At 33.5% G+C, this 22,437-nt stretch overlaps 2 protein-coding genes across 2 annotated transcripts; one reads left to right on the top strand and one right to left on the bottom strand.

The window, feature by feature from the left end:
- Positions 1–4: 4 nt before the first annotated feature.
- LOC109816248 (cullin-3A) lies at positions 5–13,683 on the bottom strand. Its single transcript, XM_083071000.1, has 2 exons — positions 13,112–13,683; positions 5–2,394 (listed from the first exon to the last, which is right to left on the bottom strand). The coding sequence occupies exons 1-2, from the start codon at positions 13,270–13,272 to the stop codon at positions 357–359; spliced, it is 2,199 nt and encodes a 732-aa protein (XP_082927126.1). The 5' UTR covers positions 13,273–13,683; the 3' UTR covers positions 5–356.
- Positions 13,684–18,937: 5,254 nt separating this feature from the next.
- LOC109816254 (putative small nuclear ribonucleoprotein F) lies at positions 18,938–21,797 on the top strand. Its single transcript, XM_020381182.3, has 5 exons — positions 18,938–19,092; positions 19,248–19,335; positions 19,449–19,486; positions 19,583–19,647; positions 21,518–21,797. The coding sequence occupies exons 1-5, from the start codon at positions 19,087–19,089 to the stop codon at positions 21,585–21,587; spliced, it is 267 nt and encodes an 88-aa protein (XP_020236771.1). The 5' UTR covers positions 18,938–19,086; the 3' UTR covers positions 21,588–21,797.
- Positions 21,798–22,437: the final 640 nt, after the last annotated feature.

The raw sequence follows: 22,437 nt of genomic DNA, 5'->3' as shown, positions 1-22,437 counted from the left end.
ATACTTAAAAAACTGAATTGATGTCGCTTCATCTTTGAGGGACTAAATTAATGTCATCTCAACTTTTCTGATACAAAAATTAGAGTTTAATCCACTTGAATACACGAATTTTACTGATACCTCCCAGCTGTGGACAATGTTATCAGGATTAAAGTACATAAGACTTCCTCACAACCTACAAACGAGGGTGGCAAGGACCCTAATTTGCTTGGGGATACTGATACTTATATGAAACATCATAAAGAATTTGCAAAACAAAATAATGTACAATAAAATCAATGGAGCTATTTCAAGATGAATTTTATCACCTGATTCATAAGATACACTGATCACTGAAGCAAACAAGTTTACCAATTCTAGGCAAGATATCGATACAATCTTCTGTCACTATCATCACGCTCCAAAAAGTCCCGCTCAATGAGAGACTCGATCCGTTTCTTTACCTCTGTTGGATTTGCCAGGAAACGCGATTGCAACTGCTTCGTGACCTCAGCTATAAGATTGTTATGATCAAGTTGCTTCCTGGATTTCATGATCCTCACTATAGCTGCTTCAATCTGGGGCTTCCTGTCTTCCTCCACTCTCTGTCGGGTTTCCTGTTTCTCAGGTTCAGATTCCTTTTGTGCAACTACAGTTCCTATTTTTACCTTGTAAAGTTTGCTGCTGAACTTGTCATTAACAAAGAAAGCATCATCCTCACCAATATCTTTACTCATAGGTTCCTTTCTAAGGACATTTCTTCCCTTAACTAAAGCCAATGATTGCAGGCATCTCTTAAGATCTGCAGCAGGAATCTCAGTTGCTTGCTCTATCTCCTTGTAGCTAAGTCTATCAGCATTATTAAACAGCATGAGGACACACATTTGGTAAGTCGACACATTTAACTCGTGCTTCTGACCCTTCCCAAAGGTTGCTTTTAAGTCTGCTGTGCCCATGTTAGTTTGCCAGGACAATCTCCTGCCAGTATGGGTGCCAAGGTAAAATGACCGAAACTTTTCACACAGTGTAGACATTTCTGCTGGCAGGTTGCATGTGACACTAGACTGAGTTGGCCAAGACCCTGTTGTAAGAACCTGGACAGTAAGTGTAGGACCATCATTTAGTTCAGGGTGGCAGGCGTAAAAGCCCTGCATTGTGTCCTGAGAGGTTTTCATGTCCGTAAACATTCCCTCCAATTTAGATGTAAATTGGTAACCACATTCTGTCTTGAGCTTAACTATGAGACTTCTCTCTGCATCATCAGAAACTGTTTTTCCAGACAAAAGCCGCTTTGCTAGATGCTGTTTGTAATACTTCTCAAAAACATCTTTTTCTTGCAGGTATCGGAATAGCATCATCACCTTGTCAAGAGTAACCTCTACATCATCCTCACTAACCCCTTTTAGACCTTTTCGGAGTTTATCATCTACAAAAAGTGAAATAAACTCTGGAGAACGAGGATTCAAGTTGATGAAATATTCAAATGAGGAATTCAAAGCATTCTGGAAAGACTTGTCATTGTTGAATGCCATGTTTATGATCTTGTCATATTTATCTTTCTCATCTAAGAGCCTCTGCACGTATTCTACTGGATCCTTCAATCTTTCAGGATCAGTAACAAGCTGTTTACCAGACTCTCGCATGTGTGAAGTCATCACTTCTCGTATTTTGGAAAGACCATCAGTAACACGACGGAACAAGTTATACATTCTACTCAAATCTTCATATTTATCATCACAAAGCATGTGCACTAAGCCAGAATTCTCCATATGGATTAATCTTAGCATGTGATTTTCAATCATCTCCTTCTCCACCACATTAGTAATCTTCTTTTCTGTCCTGGAATCCAAGTAATGGCTCACTCTTTCCATTTCCTCGTTAAGACGCCTCTCAGCTTTTTTCAGATAATCACCGCAATCACAACACTCAATGAACTTCTGGGATTCTACCCGGTAAAACTCAGCTGATACTTGAAGAAAATGATTCTCAAATTCTTGCCCATAAACAGAAGGGCCTAAATCCATTAGCATTTTTGTTATATTTCTCAAAATGCCTCTATCAATAACTTCACCAGTGCGTTCACTATATACTAATTCCAGAAGCGTATTCAATAGCCGAGTCCTGATCTGGCTGGAATAAATGACATTTTCTTTCCACAGGTTCAGCCCAAGTTCATGAACAGGAGTCTTCTGGGTGCTTGGGATGTAGGTCCTATCCATGTACATCAGTATGTCTCTAATCATTTGTAATGCCTTATTATGATCATTCCATTTCCTGTTCAGCTCTTCCAGAAAAGAACCTCCTTGAGCAGCTTCAACAGATTCAGCTATGTCTTTGAGATGTCCAGTCATGGTTGTAACCAGCCCCGAGTAGAGCTTCTCACCAAATTTGTGAAGCACCATATTGTATGCATTTCTAAATACACACATAATTAGGAGTAAAATTAGAAAACATGTTTTCCCATGTGAAAATAAAAATAAGCATAGAAAAAAAAACACATTTTCCCTCTGAATGTGTACATGTCTAGAAGGGAAATTCACATACCAAATTCATATTATATGCCAAAAATAATTTATTAGTTTAGTATCACCAAAGCTGAGTAAAGGACACTTGGCTACAAACTTTTTTTTGTTATAATACGATAAAGAAAAAGAAACAAAACAGGAACTCTTAATGCAAAAACAAAACTACTGGAATCAGCAACAAGGTGATTACTAATAGCATGAGGCTAACATTGATGAACCTTCAAACACTCATCTTCAGAAACTCCAAGCTTAGTCAAAATATCAGCACAATGATTCCCCTCTCAGTATGCAGCAAGGATACTGTTCACTGCTGATTCAATGCATCTCTTCTCTAATGTCATGAACCAAAGCTGCAAATTGGCGAAAGTGTGGGAGAGATTCCTTCACAAGATCAATAGCAACTATCGAATCTGAGTAACAAATGAGGCTCTTAATTCCTTGCTCCCAAGCCATATGTAAGCCTTTTACTCATTCAACAATATATTATAGATTAATGGATATTAATATATCTATTATTTAAAAACCCTCTTAAATCATGACCAAGCCTTGTCATGGACTCAAGGTGCGATTGACCACATTGATTAATTGGCATAACACCATCAGAATTTGATAGACTCAACTGTTTGTAAAGAGAAAAAAAAAAATTGAATGAAGGAATCTAGCGCAAAATACCCGTGTTATTCAGTACCCCTTGAGAGCACTACTTCTCTCCTAACAGATTCTGATTGACTCCTTCCGTCCCTAACTAATTTCTAACTTTTATTTATGACTTGGTTACATTTTCACGTAGTCTCCTTCCTGTACACAGACTTTTTTGACTATCAGATACCCATCAATACTTACCCCTGCCCCCCACCTCTTCCATAACTTTCCCCTTGTGTCAAATGGGGCAAAGATGGAAAAGTCGTCTATAGAGTGTCTACAGATTTCCACAAAATTCCAGTGAGGTAAGTGAGTCCATTTAGCCAAAACCACTTCCTAGTCTTGCTTGTTGTAACAGAGGAAGGATATCTTCACACTGGGGTTGGAGCTCAGCATCTTCAATCAACGTGGCTGGGAGCTACTGGGGCTGATAATGGAAGGAATGCCCTTCACTTCAGTTGGCTAACAATTAATATGGGATGGATCTTGCAGTTTTCAGGCATGGAGAGCATATAAGCCAATCACCTTCCAACAATTGTACAACCCTCCTATGCTTTTGCCTACTCATCTGCTCCTGGACCATAGCCGAATTATTGTGCAACTGATCCAAAACTGTATCCGCATTCTCTATTCAGATAGAAACATTGAAAATGGTGTTGAACCACAACTCAACCCAGCACAGACACCAAGGCCATGATCTTGGCATATCACCAACAAAGAAATGTAGATAAGCTTTTGGGCACCAATTGGTGACTTCTGTTCTAGGATGGAAAGCTAAATAGTATTTTGGTCTGCCCCTACTACTTTACTTGAGGCATCAACTTCAATGATAAATGACTTATAGAAATCAGTAACAGCCAGGACTAGCAAGGAAGTCTTGATGATATTGAGCTGGTTGAAGGCAATTTCTGCATCTACAGACCAATAGAAACTATCTTTTTTGATCAACTATATGAGAGGCATCGCAATTAGCCATATCCTTTCACAAACCTCCTATAATATCTTGTGAGCCCCAAAAATCCACACAACCCCTTAAAACCCTTTAGAACAATAGAAACTGTCTTTCTTGATCAACTCTGGGAAGTGACACAATTATCCCATTTCTTCAATCTTGAGCTGGGTGAAGGCAATTTCTGCATCTACAGACCAGTAGAAACTATCTTGCTTGATCAACTCTGTTAGAGTCGTCCCAATTAGCTAATATCATTTAACAAACCTCCTACAATATCTTGTGAGACCCAAAAATCCACACAACCCCTTCACATCCTTTAGAATTGACCAGTTGAGCATGGCTTTCAACTTCCTAGGGCCTGCTGAAACAACTCCTGACAACTATTTCCCGGAGTATTCTACTTTTTTACTCCAAAATCACATTATTTTCTTATTTACCACCAAATTGTTTAATTACAGTAGCTGAAAAACTTCTCAACTATGCCTTATGGCTCTCCTCGCCGTTACTGTGTATTAATGTCTTTGAAGAACAATAACACAAGTTTTCTCAAAAATGGTTTAAGCATCTCATCCATTAAGGATTGAAATGTTAGAGGTGCATTGGACAAGTCAAAAGGCATGACTATGTATGTAATCATAATGGCCTCCATAGGTGTGTAAAGCTATCTTAGGAGTTAGGAATATTTTCCTGCATATGAACATTATGGTACCCCAATTTTAAATCTAGTGGAAAAAAATCACTGCACTGGCCAATCCATCCAACAACTCATCAATTAGAGGAATGGGAATTGGGAAATTTATTAGGGACTGACTTAGTTCATGGCCTGATAATCCACACAAAATATCCAACTTTCATCTTTTTTCTTAACTAGAATAATGGAATTAGAATGAAGACTATTGCTAGGCCTTGTTAATCCTCCCTCAAGCGTGTCAGCAACTAATTTCTCAATTTTATTGTTTTGAAAGTGAGGGCACCTTTAAGGCCTTAAGTTTGAAATGGAAGCTCCCTCCTTCAACAGAATAGCACAACTGTGCCTCCTTTTTGGTGGCAGACCTTGTGGGTTGTGAAACACATAACAAAGTTCTTCCAGAATTTCCTTCACAGCAGCTGGAATCTTGTTGATGTCATTGTCGCTCACTCCATGATAAGCTTCTCTCCTGCTTGCAATTCCTTAATGATGGACCTTGTTGAAACTTCTCCCTTGCATAGTGATGTGAATCCAGCAGGGTAAAATTGAAGACTAACAAGCCCAAAGTCATATGATAAAGAAGAAGGATTAATGGGCTAGAATTTAAGTAGTTTGCCATTATCTTATTTTTTTAATGTAATTTTCGTTTTATTAATTTTATTAAATAAGTCAGATGACTTTCCAAGTTACCTAGACCAGCATTTAGTGTTTTAGGCTTAGTGGAATTTAATGAGTTAGTGGGCTGGTGAGGAGTCAATTCTAGTGGATATTAAGTGTTAGTAGAAAATTAATGGGAATTTATGTCATCTTGGCCATCTAAGCTTATAAATAGGAACCATTTGTAAAAGTTTGGGAGAGAAAATGAATTATTCAGAATTTGGATATTTTTCCAATTGAGAGGATTTTCTCTTTCTAGGTTCTTAGGAACTACTTTTGATTCTTATCCTTGAATTTCCTAATTCAAAGTGGCGAATCTTCCTCAACTTATCAATCTTTAGGGATTGTAGCATTGTTCTTCCATTTCTTACCTTAATCCATATTTTTTTTTTCTTTTAATTTCTTAATTATGAGCTTTCCAACCTAGATTGATCCGTAAAATGAATCCATTAAAAGAAAAATAATATTAGAGGAATGAATTCATTTTACGGATCTATCTAGGTTGGAAAGCTCATAATTAAGAAATTAAAAGAAAAAAAAATATGGATTGAAGTAAGAAATGGAAGAACAACGCCACAATCCCTAAAGATTGATAAGTTGAGGAAGATTCGCCACTTTGAATTAGGAAATTCAAGGATAAGAATCAAAAGTAGTTCCTAAAAACCTAGAGAGAGAAAATCCTCTCGATTGCAAAAATATCCAAATTCTGAATAATTCATTTTCTCTCTCAAACTTTTACAAATGGTTCCTATTTATAAGCTTAGATGGGCAAGATGACATAAATTCTCACTAATTTCCCACTAACACTTAATATCCACTAGAATTGACTCCTCACCAGCCCACTAACTCGTTAAATTCCACTAAGCCTAAAACACTAAATGCTGGTCTAGGTAACTTAGAAAGTCATCTGACTTATTTAATAAAATTAATAAAACAAAAATTACATTAAAAAATAAGATAATGGACTTATTTAATTATTCAGCCCCAAACTACTTAAATTCCAGCCCATTAATCCTTCTTCTTTATCATATGACATTGGGTTTGTTAGTCTTCAATTTTACCCTGCTGGATTCACATCATACCCTCCTTCTTTGAGAAGATTCGTCCTAAATCTTAAGGCTTTATTTATTTCCTAATTTATTTAATTCACTAACTACTGTCGGAATGCAAATGCTTCCTCCTAGGTCGAAGACATCTCGCTTGTATCCATCTCTAGCTTCACCTGTTGGTAAGTTATTAATCATCAACGAAACAAATAAAACCTCTTCAAACTCATAACCACAAACGTACTCAATGAATAGGAATTGAATCCCATTCAAGTGGCAACTTTGTAAAATAGTAACTTCAAACAACAAATCAACTCCATTTTCCAGGTGCAAGGTCTCTTGAATTTTATTTTGAAAGGTGGACTGAATGTATAAAGGTGCATTAGGAATGATGTTGACATGCTTCTTCAAACAAGAAAACTTGTCCTCCTGTTCCTGTACATTTGACACATCAAAAGAAGAAAATGTAACGTTAGAGTTGTCATTTTCCTCTCTATGTATCTCATCTTCTGCTCTCATCTTCTCTTCTCTTTCTTTTTCTATCTTTATTTTCAATTTCAGTTGATCCTCATGTACAGCGTCGATTGATAGACATATCAACTTAATCCTTCGTCCACCATTCACAAAACAAATAGAAGGTCGTTCAGGATTTATAATTTTATTGTATTGCCATGGCCTCCCTAATAGCATATGGCATGTCTCCATGGGAGCAATATCACAAAGAACTTCATTTTCATATTTTCCAATAGAGAATTTAATCGTTGTTTGTCCATTTGCAATGGGCAGACGTAATTTCTCAACCACCCTGCTGCTCACGACATTTCTGAAAGTGAATTCATCTATTACAACTAAGAGTAGATGGTCATCCACCAAACATCTTATATAGTAAATTTCCATCGCCATTCCAAACCTAGAGCCGAAGCTCTGATACCAAATGATGTGAACCTAGAGGGATGGATTCATTTTACGGATATATCTAGGTTAGAAAGTTCATAATTAAGAAATTAAAAGAAAAAAAAATATGGATTGAGGTAAGAAATGGAACAACAACGCCACAATCCCTAAAGATTGATAAGTTGACGAAGATTCGCCACTTTAAATTAAGAAATTCAAGGATAAGAATGAAAAGTAGTTCCTAAGAACCTAGAGAGAGAAAATCCTCTCAATTGAAAAAATATCCAAATTTTGAATAATTCATTTTCTCTCTCAAACTTTTACAAATGGTTCCTATTTATAAGCTTAGATGGGCAAGATGACATAAATTCCCACTAATTTCCCACTAACACTTAATATCCACTAGAATTGACTACTCACCAGCCCACTAACTCATTAAATTCCACTAAGCCTAAAACACTAAATGTTGGTCTAGGTAACTTGGAAAGTCATCTGACTTATTTAATAAAATTAATAAAATGAAAATTACATTAAAAAATAAGATAATGGACTTATTTATTTATTCAACACCAAACTACTTAAATTTCAGCCCATTAATCCTTCTTCTTTATCATATGACTTTGGGCTTGTTAGACTTCAATTTTACCCTGCTGGATTCACATCACATAGAGTGGGCCTCCTTTGAGTTTGGGTTTAGCCCTTCCTTTCTCAATTTTCAGGGTTAAATCCTTCAAATTAATATTCACATTACCAAATCCTTCCTACCATCCCATTTCATTATCCATCCAAAGCAAACACATAAAGTTCTCTTTGAAAGTTAATTGTTGAAGTTGTAGCTGCAGATTTTTGCACACTCCACTAGTTTTTGCAGCACTATAGCCAGTGTTGTTAAAATCGCGGCCCAACGCGTGAAATTGCACGATTTTACGATTTGCGGAAAAATTTCGTGCTGAATTGGATGCATAATCGGGGCGGAATAAGATCGGAGTAAAATCGCAATCTTCCGCGTGATTCGTGGGATCTTCGATCTTTCACGATTTGAAAAAATAAAGACAAATCGCACCTGAAGATCTTCAACAGAAAAACCCTAATTTCTACTTCCTATTTATATTATTGCATTGCAATAGAAGAAAAAGAGCACTCCGCGAGTCCGCAGCACCAAAAGAACACTTATCTACAGTAGAAGAAGAAGAAGAACGCAGTAACGGTACGGCAGTCGGCAGCAACAGAAGAAGAACAGCACGGAGTCGGACGCACGACAGCGGCAGAAGACCGGAGACGGAACCGCGAAGAGCAGAAACGTAGAAGAAGAAAACGGAACCGAGAAGAAGAAAACAAGAAACGGAACCGCAGCAACAGAAGAAGAACAACACTAATCTTTGTGGCTTGTGCACTTCTCGACCTTTCTTTTATTTATTATGTTATTTCTTTTTTCTTTTTTCTTTTATGATTTAAGTATATAATTATTATCTTCTTTTATTTTTTTACATTTACAATTTTATACATTACCTGTTGTGTTTTTCTTTTTTAATTTTTAAGTTTTAAACATATTTTAATTTCTTTCTTTTCTTTTAATTTTAAATTTCAAACATATTTAAAAATATGAATGTCTCCATTCTCACCATTAATAATTTATTTAATTTTTTTTACATAATTTTTTCTTTAACTTTTTGCTTTATAAATATATTAATTCTAAGATTTAAAAATTAATAATTTTTCTTTTTTAAATAACTAATGTATTACTTTTGAAGTATTGTTATTTTTTCTTTATTAATTAAGCATTATATAATTTTTTTAAGAATTTTAAAAAATAGTGAAATATGTTAATTTTTTAAAAAATTCAATCCTAAATAAATATAGTAATTCAATAATTTTTTTTATTTTTTGATGTTAAATCCTAAATAAATATATTTTTTTAAAATTTAATATCAAATCAATAAAATTGAATAATTTAACCTTTCTTTTATATTAATTCAACTAATTCCTTTTTTAAATTCTTTTCTTCCTTCACTAATTTTTTTCTCATTTAATTTCTTATTTTTATTAGTATTTGTTTGAAACTATTGAAGAAAAAATAGCATCAGGAGAAGGAACTCAAGGAAATGAACCACCACGAAAATTGCATAAAAATGCCGCTAGAATGAAAACTGATGTGGCATGGAAGTATGGTGTTTCTGTTGATGGGGATGCAAGAAAAGTCAGGTGCAAATTTTGTGAAAAGACATTTACAGGAGGGGTTTATCGTTTGAAACATCATTTAGCAGGAACATCCAAAGATGTTGGGGCATGTAGATCGGTACCTGAAGATGTTAAAAAAGAAATGTTGGGTATTGTTTCATCATTACAACAAAATCTCCTAAAAAAATCCGGTGACATTGAAGGAATAGGTAGTAGTTTTGCTGCTCAATTAGAAGGTGGTGATATTGGTAGTCAAAATCTTTTCAAGAGAAAAGTTAGCTCTCAAATGACAATCAACAAGATCTTTAAAAAGGATTTGAGGGAGGAAGCATGTCAGGACATTGCTCTATTTTTTTATTTGAATGCTATCCCTTTTAATGCAGCCAATAGTGAAGCAATAGCATATAAGAAAATGTTTGAATCATTTGCTCGACACGGTCCAGGATTTGACCCACCATCCTACCATGAGATTAGGGTAAAATACTTAAAGTATCATGTCGAAATGACCAATCTTTCTTTAGATGATCATAAAAATTATTGGAAAAAATTTGGATGCACAATAATGACAGATGGATGGACAGATAGGAGGAGGAGGACTATATTAAATTTTTTAGTAAATAGTCCACTTGGAACAATTTTTTTGAAGTCTATTGATGCATCCAAGATATGCAAGACAGCTGACAAAATTTTCAAGATGTTAGATGATGTAGTTGAAGAGGTTGGGGAAGAAAATGTTGTTCATATTGTCACAGACAATGCAGCAAATTACAAGGCAACTGGGAAAATGTTGAAGAAGAAAAGGACTAAGTTGTATTGGACACCTTGTGCAGCTCATTGCATTGACTTAATGCTTGAAGATTTTGAGAAAAAGATACCACTTCATAGTGAAACAATTGCAAGTGGTAGAAGGATCACATCATACATCTATGGTAGAACAAGTCTTATTGCTTTATTGCATAAATTTACTAAGGGGGTGACTTGATTAGACCTGGCTTGACTCGTTTTGCTACTTCCTACTTAACCTTGGGATGCTTGAATGAGAATAAGGGTCCATTAACTAGAATGTTTACATCTGAAGAATGGAGTTCTAGTCAATTAGCAAAGACCAAGGATGGAAAGTTTATAGAGAATTTGGTTACAGATAAGAGGTTTTGGAAAAATGCTATGAATTGTATGAGAGGTGCTTTTCCCTTGGTTAAAGTTTTGCGCTTAGTGGATTCAGATGAAAAGCCAGCCATGGGGTTCATTTATGAAGAAATGGATCGAGCTAAAGAAAAGATACAAGATGCTTTTAGAGGAGATGAGAGTAGGTAATTATCTTCTATTCTATGCGCTTCATTTTATAAATTATAAACTTAATACTTTGGTTGAAAACTATTTTTTTTTTCAATTGTAGCTACATTCCCTTATGGGAAATTATTGATCAAAGATGGGACAAACAATTACATAGGCCTTTGCATGCTGCAGGTTACTACCTTAATCCTATACTACATTATGGTCCTAATTTTAAGGTTGATCGGGAAGTTAAGAGAGGATTCATTGATTGCATGGAAAAGATTGTTGGAGACTTTGAAATAATAGGAAAAATTGATGACCAACTTCAGGATTTTAAGAAGAAAAAAAAAAGACCTTTTTGGTCATCCTATAGCTCAACGTGCTCTTAATACCAAAAGTTCAGCAGATTGGTGGGAATCTTATGGAGATAAACATCCAGAATTGCAACAATTTGCAATTCGGGTTTTGAGTTTAACATGTAGTTCATCCGGCTGTGAGCGCATCTGGAGTGTCTTTGAAAGGGTAAAAATTCTAATTTAAAATGGTATATCTGTATGTATATAATGTATTTCATTTCCTTTTTCCTATTATATGATAATTGATTTTTCATTTAGGTCCATACCAAGAAAAGAAATCGTTTGTTGCAAAAGACCATGAATGATGTAGTTTATGTCATGGCAAATGCCAAATTGAACAACAAGCGAGTTAGAAAAGAAAAAAACTATGGTATTGAAGACCTTTCTTCCGATGATGATTGGATTGTGGAGGAAAATGATCAAATTTCAGATTTGAATTCCTTGAATGAAGACATACTTGAAGTTGGACAAGATATTGGAACTAGTGGTGGTGGTGATGCACTTGTGGACGATTTGGATGTTCCTCCTATTGAAGAGGATGAATTAATTGGAGTTGGAATGGTGGGAGATGCTAATGCCATTAATGAGAATGAAGATAACATGGATGATGGTTGTCAAGAAGAAATTTATGCTCTCCTAAATGACTAGAATGCAAGATTTATATGAATTTATAATTGTTATGTTTTTAGTTATTAAGTCTTGTGACTTATGAACTTTCTAATTCTATTAGGAATTGTCAAACTTTTTTATATATATTTTCTATTTAAAATTTGGGTATTATATTTTTAATAACTTGAGTAGGAATGTAAGATCTTACGATCCGAGTTACGATTCTCGAGTTACGATGTTTCACTCTCTTTCCGATCCTAAGTAAAATCTCGATTTTAACAACATTGACTATAGCGGCCATTGGCCATTGCAAAAATTCCAACCCATGGGGAATTGTTTTGTCACGGATATTTTTGCAGCCAAAAAAGCAGGATTTCAATGCTGTTTGTGCCCTTGAAACCTTGTCATTTTAAAGGTTTTCCAGGGGCAAAGTTGACTTTCCCCCTGGCTTTAGAACATTAAAAACCCATTTTTTTTCCCACGCTTCACTTCTCTTCCGTTCAAGACCTTCTCTCCTCTCTCTATTCTGCAGCTGCCTGTCTGTACAACCAGAGCCACCCATCTTCGATGGTTTTCCAATGACACCCAACTTTTACTCCTTTCTCTGTTCTGCCTCTGATTAGGGCTTTTATTGAATTATGAAACTTTAAGAATTAACACATTGTTTCCTTGACTTTTGTGGTTATTTACTGGTATATATTTTGCTTTAGACACTTTTTTATTGTTACTCATGAATATATCATAAATTCTGAGTAGTTTTAAATTTTTTGAGCTTTTATATGTAAATAGAAAATTACATATACAGTATCAAAAAATATCACCACAATAGCGGCAATACTACTACGCACTGTGTAGCATTTTGAGGAATACCACTTCGTGCTATCATCCAAGATTGATAATCACATAAAGACTTCATGCCACAAACAAAGCAATGAACCACACGAACAATTAATTGCAACATCATAGTCACATATAGCTGATAGCCAACACCAAGCGATTGTGCAACAAATCAAGTTAGGCATATGGGCACAACAGCACCTTAAATTATACATTTCCATCAAGCTCAAATGATAGAAAATGATAGAATTTGCTTTCTTACCCCAACTTGAACAATCCAAACACCTAAAATTCATATTGCACATTCCTAATCACCACATAAACTTCCATCTTTATTCAGATCAAGATAAAACCACACATCAATTAATAGGGCATAGCAAAACAGAAACAACTTTTTTCTTTCCAAACAACATAGAAAAGCCGTAGATTCATCGTAATCACGAGAAAAATAGAGAAATAAAAAAGAGGGGAACCTGTAAAGCTCTTCGAAACTGAGACCACTAGCGTTGTGGTTGTAAATCTCGTGAATCGCATGTTCCAGAATCTTCCATGTCTTGTCGGCGTATTTGGGATCCATCACCACGCGGTGCTTAAACGCCTCTATCTGGAAATTCCTCTTCTTCTGGTTACTCATTTTCACCTTCCAATCCCAATCCCAATACCCACAACACAAAATCTAATCTTTCTTCGAACCCAGGTTCCAAAAACGCCTCAGGCTAAAGGAAAGCGCAAGATCGATGAGGTTTTAAAGGGATTGACATGAAAAATTGAAATATATATTGTTTTGAAGGGAAAATTTGGTGCGTCGGGGAAATTAAAGAGGAATAGGTTAACGATAAAATTTGAATTGAAAAAGTTGGAGGCGATGAAAGGATTAGGATTAACTGAAGAGTAGTTTTTTTAGCTTTCCTAAAAGAAGAGAGGACGAAGATGACGATGACGACGTCTCTGTGTTTTCCTTCAAGTTTGGCTTCGAGGCTGAAACGAATCGTTTCGTTTCGAAGTTGAATGATTTCAGCGCCTGTTGTTAGCAATGCATACTACTTCTTTGATATTAAAGAGAGAAAGGTTAATTTTTATATATATATATATAATTTCATAAATCTTATCTTTTAAATGTATAATTAAAAATGTTTCATTCTAATTTTTATATATAATATTTTTACTTTTTTTTCTCTATTGTATATTATCATAAAAATTAAAAGATAAAATTGACACTATGAGAACTAAAGAAAAGATATTATGTATATAAATTAAAATAGAATATTTTAACTATATGAATTAAAAAGTAAAATTTATAAAATTATAAAATTAAACCAAAAATAAACAAAAAATACGGAAAGGATTAGCCAAGTATTTTGTAATATTTTATAAATTATAAATTTAGAAGAAAATTCACTGAATAATATAAGACTTACATAATTGTGTTATTTTTGATAAATTAATATCGACAAGAGCAAGTGTATTGTCAATATTTTTCTAAAATTAATAAGTAAATGGATAAAGGAATTTTTTTGGTAGATATTTATAAAATTATTTTTTGGTAGAATTTATAAAATTATATCTTGGTAAAATTTATAAAATGATTTTTTTTTATTCTTTCATGGGATCTTATTTGTTTGTTTGATATGTTTTTCTCTTCATTTTCATATTTTTAATGTAAAATGTTTGTTTTTTTCATGTGATTTTATATATTATGTGTTTGATTTTAAACCTCTTAAAAGAATATATTATTTCATTTTAAAATATATTTTAGGTGTTTATCAAGATGTACTGGCCAGCCGAGTTATCGACTTGTCCTTCACCAAACTGCTGACTCGGTCAAAGGTTTACCAGCCTAACCAAGCAGTAAGCTCATTATTGCCGAGCTCCTCAGCTCGACCATGAAACATGGACATCGGAACACCACATCGGCCCAAAAAGGCCACGCCATCAAAACAAATAAAAATACAATCTTGTCGTCGCGCCGCCCACGCGTTATGGGAACGAGGTGACGGCTATGACACATGGCATCTCGACAGGCAGATGTACGCGAAGGGCCACAGCCACTTGACGAGCTCGGACTTAACTCCTCGACCTATGGTCTTCGGAGTTCGGGGGGCTAATGTACTATCCGTACTGCCATGCCGAGCTCGAGCTTGGTATCACAGCGTGGAATAACCTCGGGCACGCACTGGGAGATCTCGGCCTAAGCGAGATCCGCAATCTAATCAGATCATAACTGATCTCGGAGATCTCGCTCCAGATGAGATCCGCAATCTAATCAAATCATAACTGATCTCGGGGATCTCGCTCCAGACGAGATCTACTATCTAATCAGATCATAACAGATCTCAGACCCAAGGCCCAACACAACCCTAATTCACACAAAGGTACGTGTATTATTTATACGAGACTCATACTCCCACAAACACTAACTTTAGCATCGGAGTCTCTTTTGCAGGTACCACCCCCATCTTGGAACACCAGCGTACCCGTGAAGGAGGCTCACCGATCTTACCTGGCGAATCACCTCTACGGCAAATTTCTGGTAAGAACACGAGGAAAATTTTTTGTGTAAAACAACTTGTAGAATATAGAGTTCGATTGATTCCTCGGTGCAACAACTATGTAATCCATCAACATTATAGGTCATTCCACCTTCGTTAGTTTTAGGTGTTTATCAATGGGATCTAGTTTTTTTTTTTTTATTCCTGGAGTATCCGACTAATCTCTTGGCTAGGTTGGAGGCATAGGCACCTCAAAGAGTAGGATAGTTAGCCTCAAGATTTAACGCGACTACATACACAAAGTAGGATTTGAACCCCTGACCTTATTTAAGTGTGGATCAACCCCTACTACTAAACCACACGCTTAAGATTGGATCTAGTTTCTTTGAATTAGCCTTTTGCATTTTTGTCTTTTTTTGTTTTTTTACTTTTCTTCATGTACGCAAAAAAAAGTGCATGAATTTACTAACTATAAGGGCTTCCTAAGTCAATACTCATTAGACCTATTTGTAACAGACAGGCTTGCCCATCGTTATTTCGGTCCAAAGTGTTTTATAGAGCATGGCCTATTATTGAAAGCACCAACTCCAAAAAGTGAATTTCTTATCACATATATCTACTAATCAAATTTTAATATATTTAAAATAAATAAATTTGACGAGGAAGTTTTTAAGATTTATTTTAACATTTTCTCTTATTCAATTTGTTTATCACATGTATCTGAAAATTAAATTTAGGATTTTAAAGATTAAGATTTAGTGAATTATTTTATATATTAAATTATATTTTTTTTTGTCTTTTATCTTATTTTTAAATTCATTTTGATCCTTTATTTATTAAAATATTAATTTTGATTCTTTATCTTTTATATTTAGATATATTTGCTTCTTTTAAAATAATGATAATTTTCAATTTGTGACATGTTTTGGAATTAATTTTTTATTGATTTAAAATGAGAAACTTGTAACATTAAATTCACATATATATAAATTATAAAATTAAATTGACTTTTGAATCCACAAAAGTTATAAATATAGTAAAAATCATGTGAAAAATATATCCCACGAACAACTAAAAAATAATATTAAATTGATTTTTTTTTATTTTTTGATTATTTTTTAGACTTATTTTTATGTGATTTTTTCCATGTTTATGACATTTTTTAGTTTGAACTGGATTTGTGTTTAATAGTTTTCATATAATTAAATATAAAAAGATGAGTTTTAAGTTTTAAATCAATCAAAATATAATTTAAAATTGTATCTCAAAAGTGAAAATAATCATTATTTCAAAGAGATCAAATCATCTCAAAATAAGGGAATAAATGATCGAAATGAATATTTTAAAAGATGAATGAAGAAAATAATTTTTTAAATAATATAAAGAACCAAAAATATAATTTAATATTTTTAACATTAAAATTATGTTATGATAAAAAGGATTTATAAATATTATAATTATTCTAGTAATTTTTTTGTAATTGGCACATGTAATAGAAATTAATATTAATTTTTTTAAATAATTTGATAAATTGTAATTTTTTTTATAAATATGATAATTATTATGATAATTTTTTTTGTTCTTGAACTATTTAAAATCTAAAAATTAAAATAATTTGATAAATTAAAAAAAAATTAAATTTAGGATTTAGACATTTAAAGTTTAATAGATTGATTTTTATATTAGAATTATCTTATGCTAAAAGATTTATAAATTTTGTAATTATTCTAGTATTTTAACTTGTGTAATGCACAGGTAAAATATTTATTATATAATTAAAATTTATAATAAATTATATATAAAAATAAATATTATATTTAAATATATAAATTATATTTAAAATTTGAGTAAATAAATATTTTTAAATATATAAATTATATTTTAAATTTATGATTAATAATTTATATTTTTAAAAGGAACAAGCTTAATTCATTTCATTGATAATAATAGAAGTAATACAAGGTAGAATAAATCAAAATAATGGGTACTAGCATATAATCTTACTGTCCTAACTAAAGAATGGGCAACATGATTTAATTATCTCCTAATGAACCTAACTTTAAGATTTTAGTGAGTGACAAGTAGTAACTGACCCTTGTGAATGAGAAAACCATATTCAAAAAGGTAATGTGTAGAGCCATGTAGGTCACCAACAACTTGTTTACAAACAAGTTCTATGAAGACTTTCACGTAGTCAGATGTTGCTAGCCTAGTGATGGCCTCTAGGAACGCTATAGCCTTTGCTTCATGTAGGGGAGGAGAGCCATAATACCAACCAGAGGTAGCAACCTTGAACACACCATATTCATCCTGTATACAGAAAGCAAAACCATAAATATATGTCACAAAACTTTTCAGCATCAACATTGCATGTAAGGTGACCAAGTGGGGGCTTGACCCAATTTTGTGGAAAATGGTTTGGTGGAGTGGGGGTTGTTTGAATATCACGTGCCGCTAACCATTTAGAAAGGCATTGACATGCGTAAAAAAATGTTGTTGTAGGAGTCGTGGTCACATTATTCCAAAGCTTGTCATTCCTCCTTCTCTATATGCACCATAACATAACTAACAAATCAACTTTTTCAGCAACAAATAAACATTTCAAAAGCTTGAATATTGTATCCATTATACCCTCTTCATGTTTCATAATATGTTGGATTTTGTACCAAAGGCTATAAGCTGTTCAAATCTCTTTTGCAGTTGTGCATCCAAAGAACCTGTGCCATTCATTCCTTGGGTTTGAATTGCAAGAACCACAAACCATGGTGCATGTAACATGTTTGTGTTATAGGTTCATCCGTGTTGGTAGACAACCACGTAGGAGGCACTAGAGGAAAATCTTCATCGCATGAAGGGCTTTCATTTTCCATAAAAGTTTCCAATTTCCTAGGATCTTGAGGTCTGCAATGGATATGAGATTTTGCTTGAGATGTGGTAGTAGGCGGACTTCACAATATAGGTGCCTCCCCTACTAAGAGTCCATGTGATTATGTCAGGTTCATCTAGACGAAAGAATGTGATTGATTGAATGGCCTGGATGTCACGTTGATTGGACAATGTGGATATGGTACTCTGGTGCCACCTACCAAAAGGTAGATTGATAAGATCTCTCACCACAAGTTGATCATACCCTAGTGGTGTGGGTGAAAAAATTTAGGGGTTATTTGGGATACGTAGCCATGAATCCTTCCATATATTTATGCTAGAGCCATTTCTTACACGACAACGAATCTCATTCTTAACCACAACCTGTGAAGCATATATGCTACGTCATATATAGCTTGAGTTATGGTCCAAGTGAGTCCCAAAAAAATCCCCTTTCTGGAAGTATTTTGCTTTGAAAACACGAATGAATATAGCATCGAGGTTGGTTAAGAGTTTTCAACCTTGCTTCCCCATGAATAATTTATATTATAGCATAATAGCATTTTTATTAATTGATAAATTATTTTAAAAATATTAAAATTTAATTCTTAAATAATTATAGGGATTGATTCTAGTGATTTTTTACATAATTAAAAAAATTAAATTTAAATTTTTAAATAATTTGATAAATTAAATAAAGTTTTATAAATATTATAATTATTAAGAAAAACTAGTTTTTAATTAGTCGTTATAATAAATTATTATAATTAGACGTTACAATTGAATTATCTATAATTTTACTGAATTAACTGGGCCAACTACTGCTTACCAAGACACCATTATCCATCTCATTGGTGGCCTCTGTTCTAGTTACCTCGTCAAAATTGAATTCGTTTTTTCAAAACGAAATAAATAGGAAAGGGAGGTGCGTTAATAAAAAATAGGGGTGTAAATAACAACTACCGTTGGGCTTCTCTAAGAAAACCCGAACCCATCTCAGTTTCTTTCTTCCCGTGGACTTTGGGCAAAACCCTAACTACCTCTGTGACTGTGAGTTAGCTTCAACAATTTGTTGCAGAGCATAACATTCTATCATGGCTGTGAGTATATTCTTCTTTCCCTCTTCTCCATCTTCTTTTATGCACTTAATCCACATCTTCAGAACTCAGTGATTTCATTGCTCGTTTTTCTTCTCGCTCTAAGCCCAAGTTCATTGAATGTGCCTTAATTTATAAGTTTCTTTCATCTTTTGCAGACCATACCCGTTAATCCCAAGCCTTTCTTGAACAATTTGACTGGGAAGCCTGTGATTGTGAAACTTAAGTGGGGAATGGAGTACAAGGGTATGATGCTTTGTTATGGATTCATTTTTCTGCTGTTGTGTAACTGTTACTCGTTTCATTTCAGTGTTTTTCATCAGCTGGTCAAATGCTTCATGGAATTTTTTTTTTTTCAGGTTATCTCGTTTCTGTTGACTCCTATATGAACTTGCAGGTATATGTCTAAATTATTCTTTATGTGTTATTCTCGTAGAATAATTATTGGCTTAGTTGATTTTTTTTTTTTAATATCTGTGATTTGTCTCTGTAGCTGGCCAACACTGAAGAGTACATTGAGGGACAGTTTACTGGAAATTTGGGAGAGATTTTAATCAGGTAACTTGGATATCAACTATTCTATTTGTTAGTGGTTTTTTGTTTTGCTAACACGAGTTTTTGAATCCAATCAAAGCCATTTTAAACCAGTAGATTGAAAAAAATAACCTGAAAACCAATCAAATCTGTATCATAAAGCCCTAAAACCTTTTATTTTTGTTGGAACGAATCAATTTCGTTTTTCATTTTTAAAATCGATTCCTACCATATCCCATATATTACCATTGTTGTTATATTTTCCTATTCCACCCCAATTAAAATCAAGTGACCATCCCAAATAGTAAATGGAAATGACCATAGGAATTTATGTCATTGGATTACTGCTAAAGATGCTTGAATCGTTTATGTTGTTTAGCTGTTAAAGGATTAAAATCACACCATTACGTAAGATAAGCAAACTCTGGTTCTTATATTCAATTATTTTTATCTAGAGAGATGCGTCAAGTCTAAGTCTTTTAAAACGCACCCTTTAAGTCTTTCTTGTTAGTTGGAATCGATTGGAACTCACAAATTTGTATGGGTCCTATTTCTTATTTAATGAGTGAGATATTGCTAACGAATTTGTAGTTTCTAATAAATTTTGACTACTACTAGAGATTGTGTAAGAAAGAGTGTGTTAAAGAATGTTACTAGCACTTCACTTTTCATATATTTAAGTGGATTAAAAAACAGACTGGTTACGTAAGTAACTAATTCTTAAAGAAAATAAGCAAAACAATTAGATTAAAGGGAGAAAATATACAAGTGGAATCGTGCTATTTGAAAAGTGTCAACATGTTAATGTCCTATTTTTATTAGGATTAGCAAAATAAAAAAAAGAAACTGACTCATATAATCCAATAAGAAAATATATTCAATCTTATTTAAACCAAGTTGCATTTTATTTTTATGTTTGGCTCAGATGTTTTTTATATTTAAAATCAATTCTAATTGAATTCATGAATTGCAAACACCTCTTGCTGTGATACATTTAAATTATCAATATAGTTTTCACTATGTTTGACATTGTTATTGAAACTGGAATCTAGTTTTTAATTTTTTTTGTAATATATTTTGGAGGTAGAAGATAGCATGATATATATGGTGTCTGAATCGTGTTGGTTAAATTGAAAAAAGTAATTTAAAGACGGTTTATATTGCTCTAATGTCAAAACTACTTTTTACTTGCAAGTTACACCACCTAAATATTTTTTGGTGTTATATAATTTAGTGCTCTTATGTGTCTCAAATTTTCGATTTGGTTCCTATGCATAAAATCTCATTAGATCAGTCCCTACATGTGTCAACATTATCGGTTTAGTCCATATCATTGTTAGTCCCTTTATGCATTTTTAATTTGGTCCCCAAACATGTAACTTTCTTAATTTATTGTCTACTTACAAAGACTGAAATTAAGAGTGTCCTACACTTGTATGGACTGAATTAAGAATGAGTTATATTCATAAGGACCAAATTAAAATTGCTCAAGGGAGCTAAAGGTCAACATATAATAACATGGATCAAATTGGTAATATTTACATGTATAGGGACTAATGTAATAGATTTTTACGTAAAAAAATCAAATTGAGAATTCATGGCACATATAGGGACTAAAATTATACATTTAACCTATTATTGACTATGCAGATTCATGTCCTGTCTCATCCGCGTATCCGTGTTATGTATTCTGGTGTTTTTATACTTCTGATTCTGAACATGATCAAAATATCCAACAGTTTCACAAGAAAACATATGCATTTCCTCCTTTTAGCCTTCTTTTTGTATAATTTTTCTTCTTTATAAGATTATTTCATTTGGTCACTCCGACCTCCGTTGAGTGTCATCTTTTAAATACGATAGTCAAGTCTTATTGAATTGTTTGTATTTCTAGATGTAACAATGTTCTGTATCTACGAGGAGTACCAGAGGATGAAGAAATCGAAGATGCTGCAGAAGACTAGAGAGTGATAAATGCTGCTAACTGTTATGACATAAACTGAACTCAATTTATTTTTTCAGTCTTTGTATTTTAGTTTAGATTGTAGTTATGTGTAGAGATTTGAATCAATGATGCACTCGCGTGTGAATAGGGTGCCTATGTTATAGTTCACATTCTTTCATGTGCTTCTCCTTATATCTCTTAATGCATTATGGTTTTCAAATATTTCAAATACGGGTGAGACTGAGATTAGCTTTTCTAGAAATGCTTGCAGCTCGATTCGATAATTATGGTTTTTCTTTTAATTTGCGGTGGCAATTTTTTCTTAGAGTATCTCCGGCTCTATAACGCAATTTGGGTTCTTATTTTACTTTTTGTGGGCCCATTATTTCCATGTCAGATTTAGGAACCCTCCTTGTATTTTACTCTAATGTTAAAAATGAACGGAAGTTCTTAAATTTATTTTTTGTGAATCTAATGTTATTCATTTCTTTTCTTTTTCTCTCTGACATATGATGTCTCCCACTCTTTTGTGACATTGGTTACCCACCAATCCTAATAGTTTGTTTTAGTCTGCAAGCCAAGTTCCGTATCACGGTGGATTGGTGGGTAACCAATATTAGGATTCAGGAATTTTACGTTTATATTTCGTTCCTACTACAGGTGGAAATTTATGCTTAAGCTTATAGTCCATGTCCCAAAGGAATGACTTTCGTAAATGTTAATCACATTTTGGATGTTATTATTTTTTTTTTATAAGGGGGTATAACTTATAGGGTTGGCCTTTATACGACTAAAATGATATTTTCAATCGTAAATCTATGTCTATGGTGGCAAATGGGTCTTAAATCTTGGTTATGTAGTACAAGCCT

The sequence above is a fragment of the Cajanus cajan genome, chromosome 3 (genome assembly GCF_000230855.2).
Source record: "Cajanus cajan strain Asha chromosome 3, NIPB_CcT2T_4, whole genome shotgun sequence".
Taxonomy (NCBI): Eukaryota; Viridiplantae; Streptophyta; class Magnoliopsida; order Fabales; family Fabaceae; genus Cajanus; species Cajanus cajan.
Note: the sequence above shows the minus strand (reverse complement) of the source record. Positions and strands in the feature narration are given on the sequence as shown.

Excerpts from the sequence above, each read along its gene's own strand:
- LOC109816248 (XM_083071000.1), bottom strand. The coding sequence starts at position 13,272 with ATGAGTAACCAGAAGAAGAGGAATTTCCAGATAGAGGCGTTTAAGCAC. Across the intron at positions 2,395-13,111 it reads AGTTTCGAAGAGCTTTACAG|AAATGCATACAATATGGTGC; the intron begins GTTCCCCTCTTT and ends GTGTGTATTTAG.
- LOC109816254 (XM_020381182.3), top strand. Across the intron at positions 19,487-19,582 it reads ACTCCTATATGAACTTGCAG|CTGGCCAACACTGAAGAGTA; the intron begins GTATATGTCTAA and ends TTGTCTCTGTAG. Across the intron at positions 19,648-21,517 it reads TTGGGAGAGATTTTAATCAG|ATGTAACAATGTTCTGTATC; the intron begins GTAACTTGGATA and ends TTGTATTTCTAG.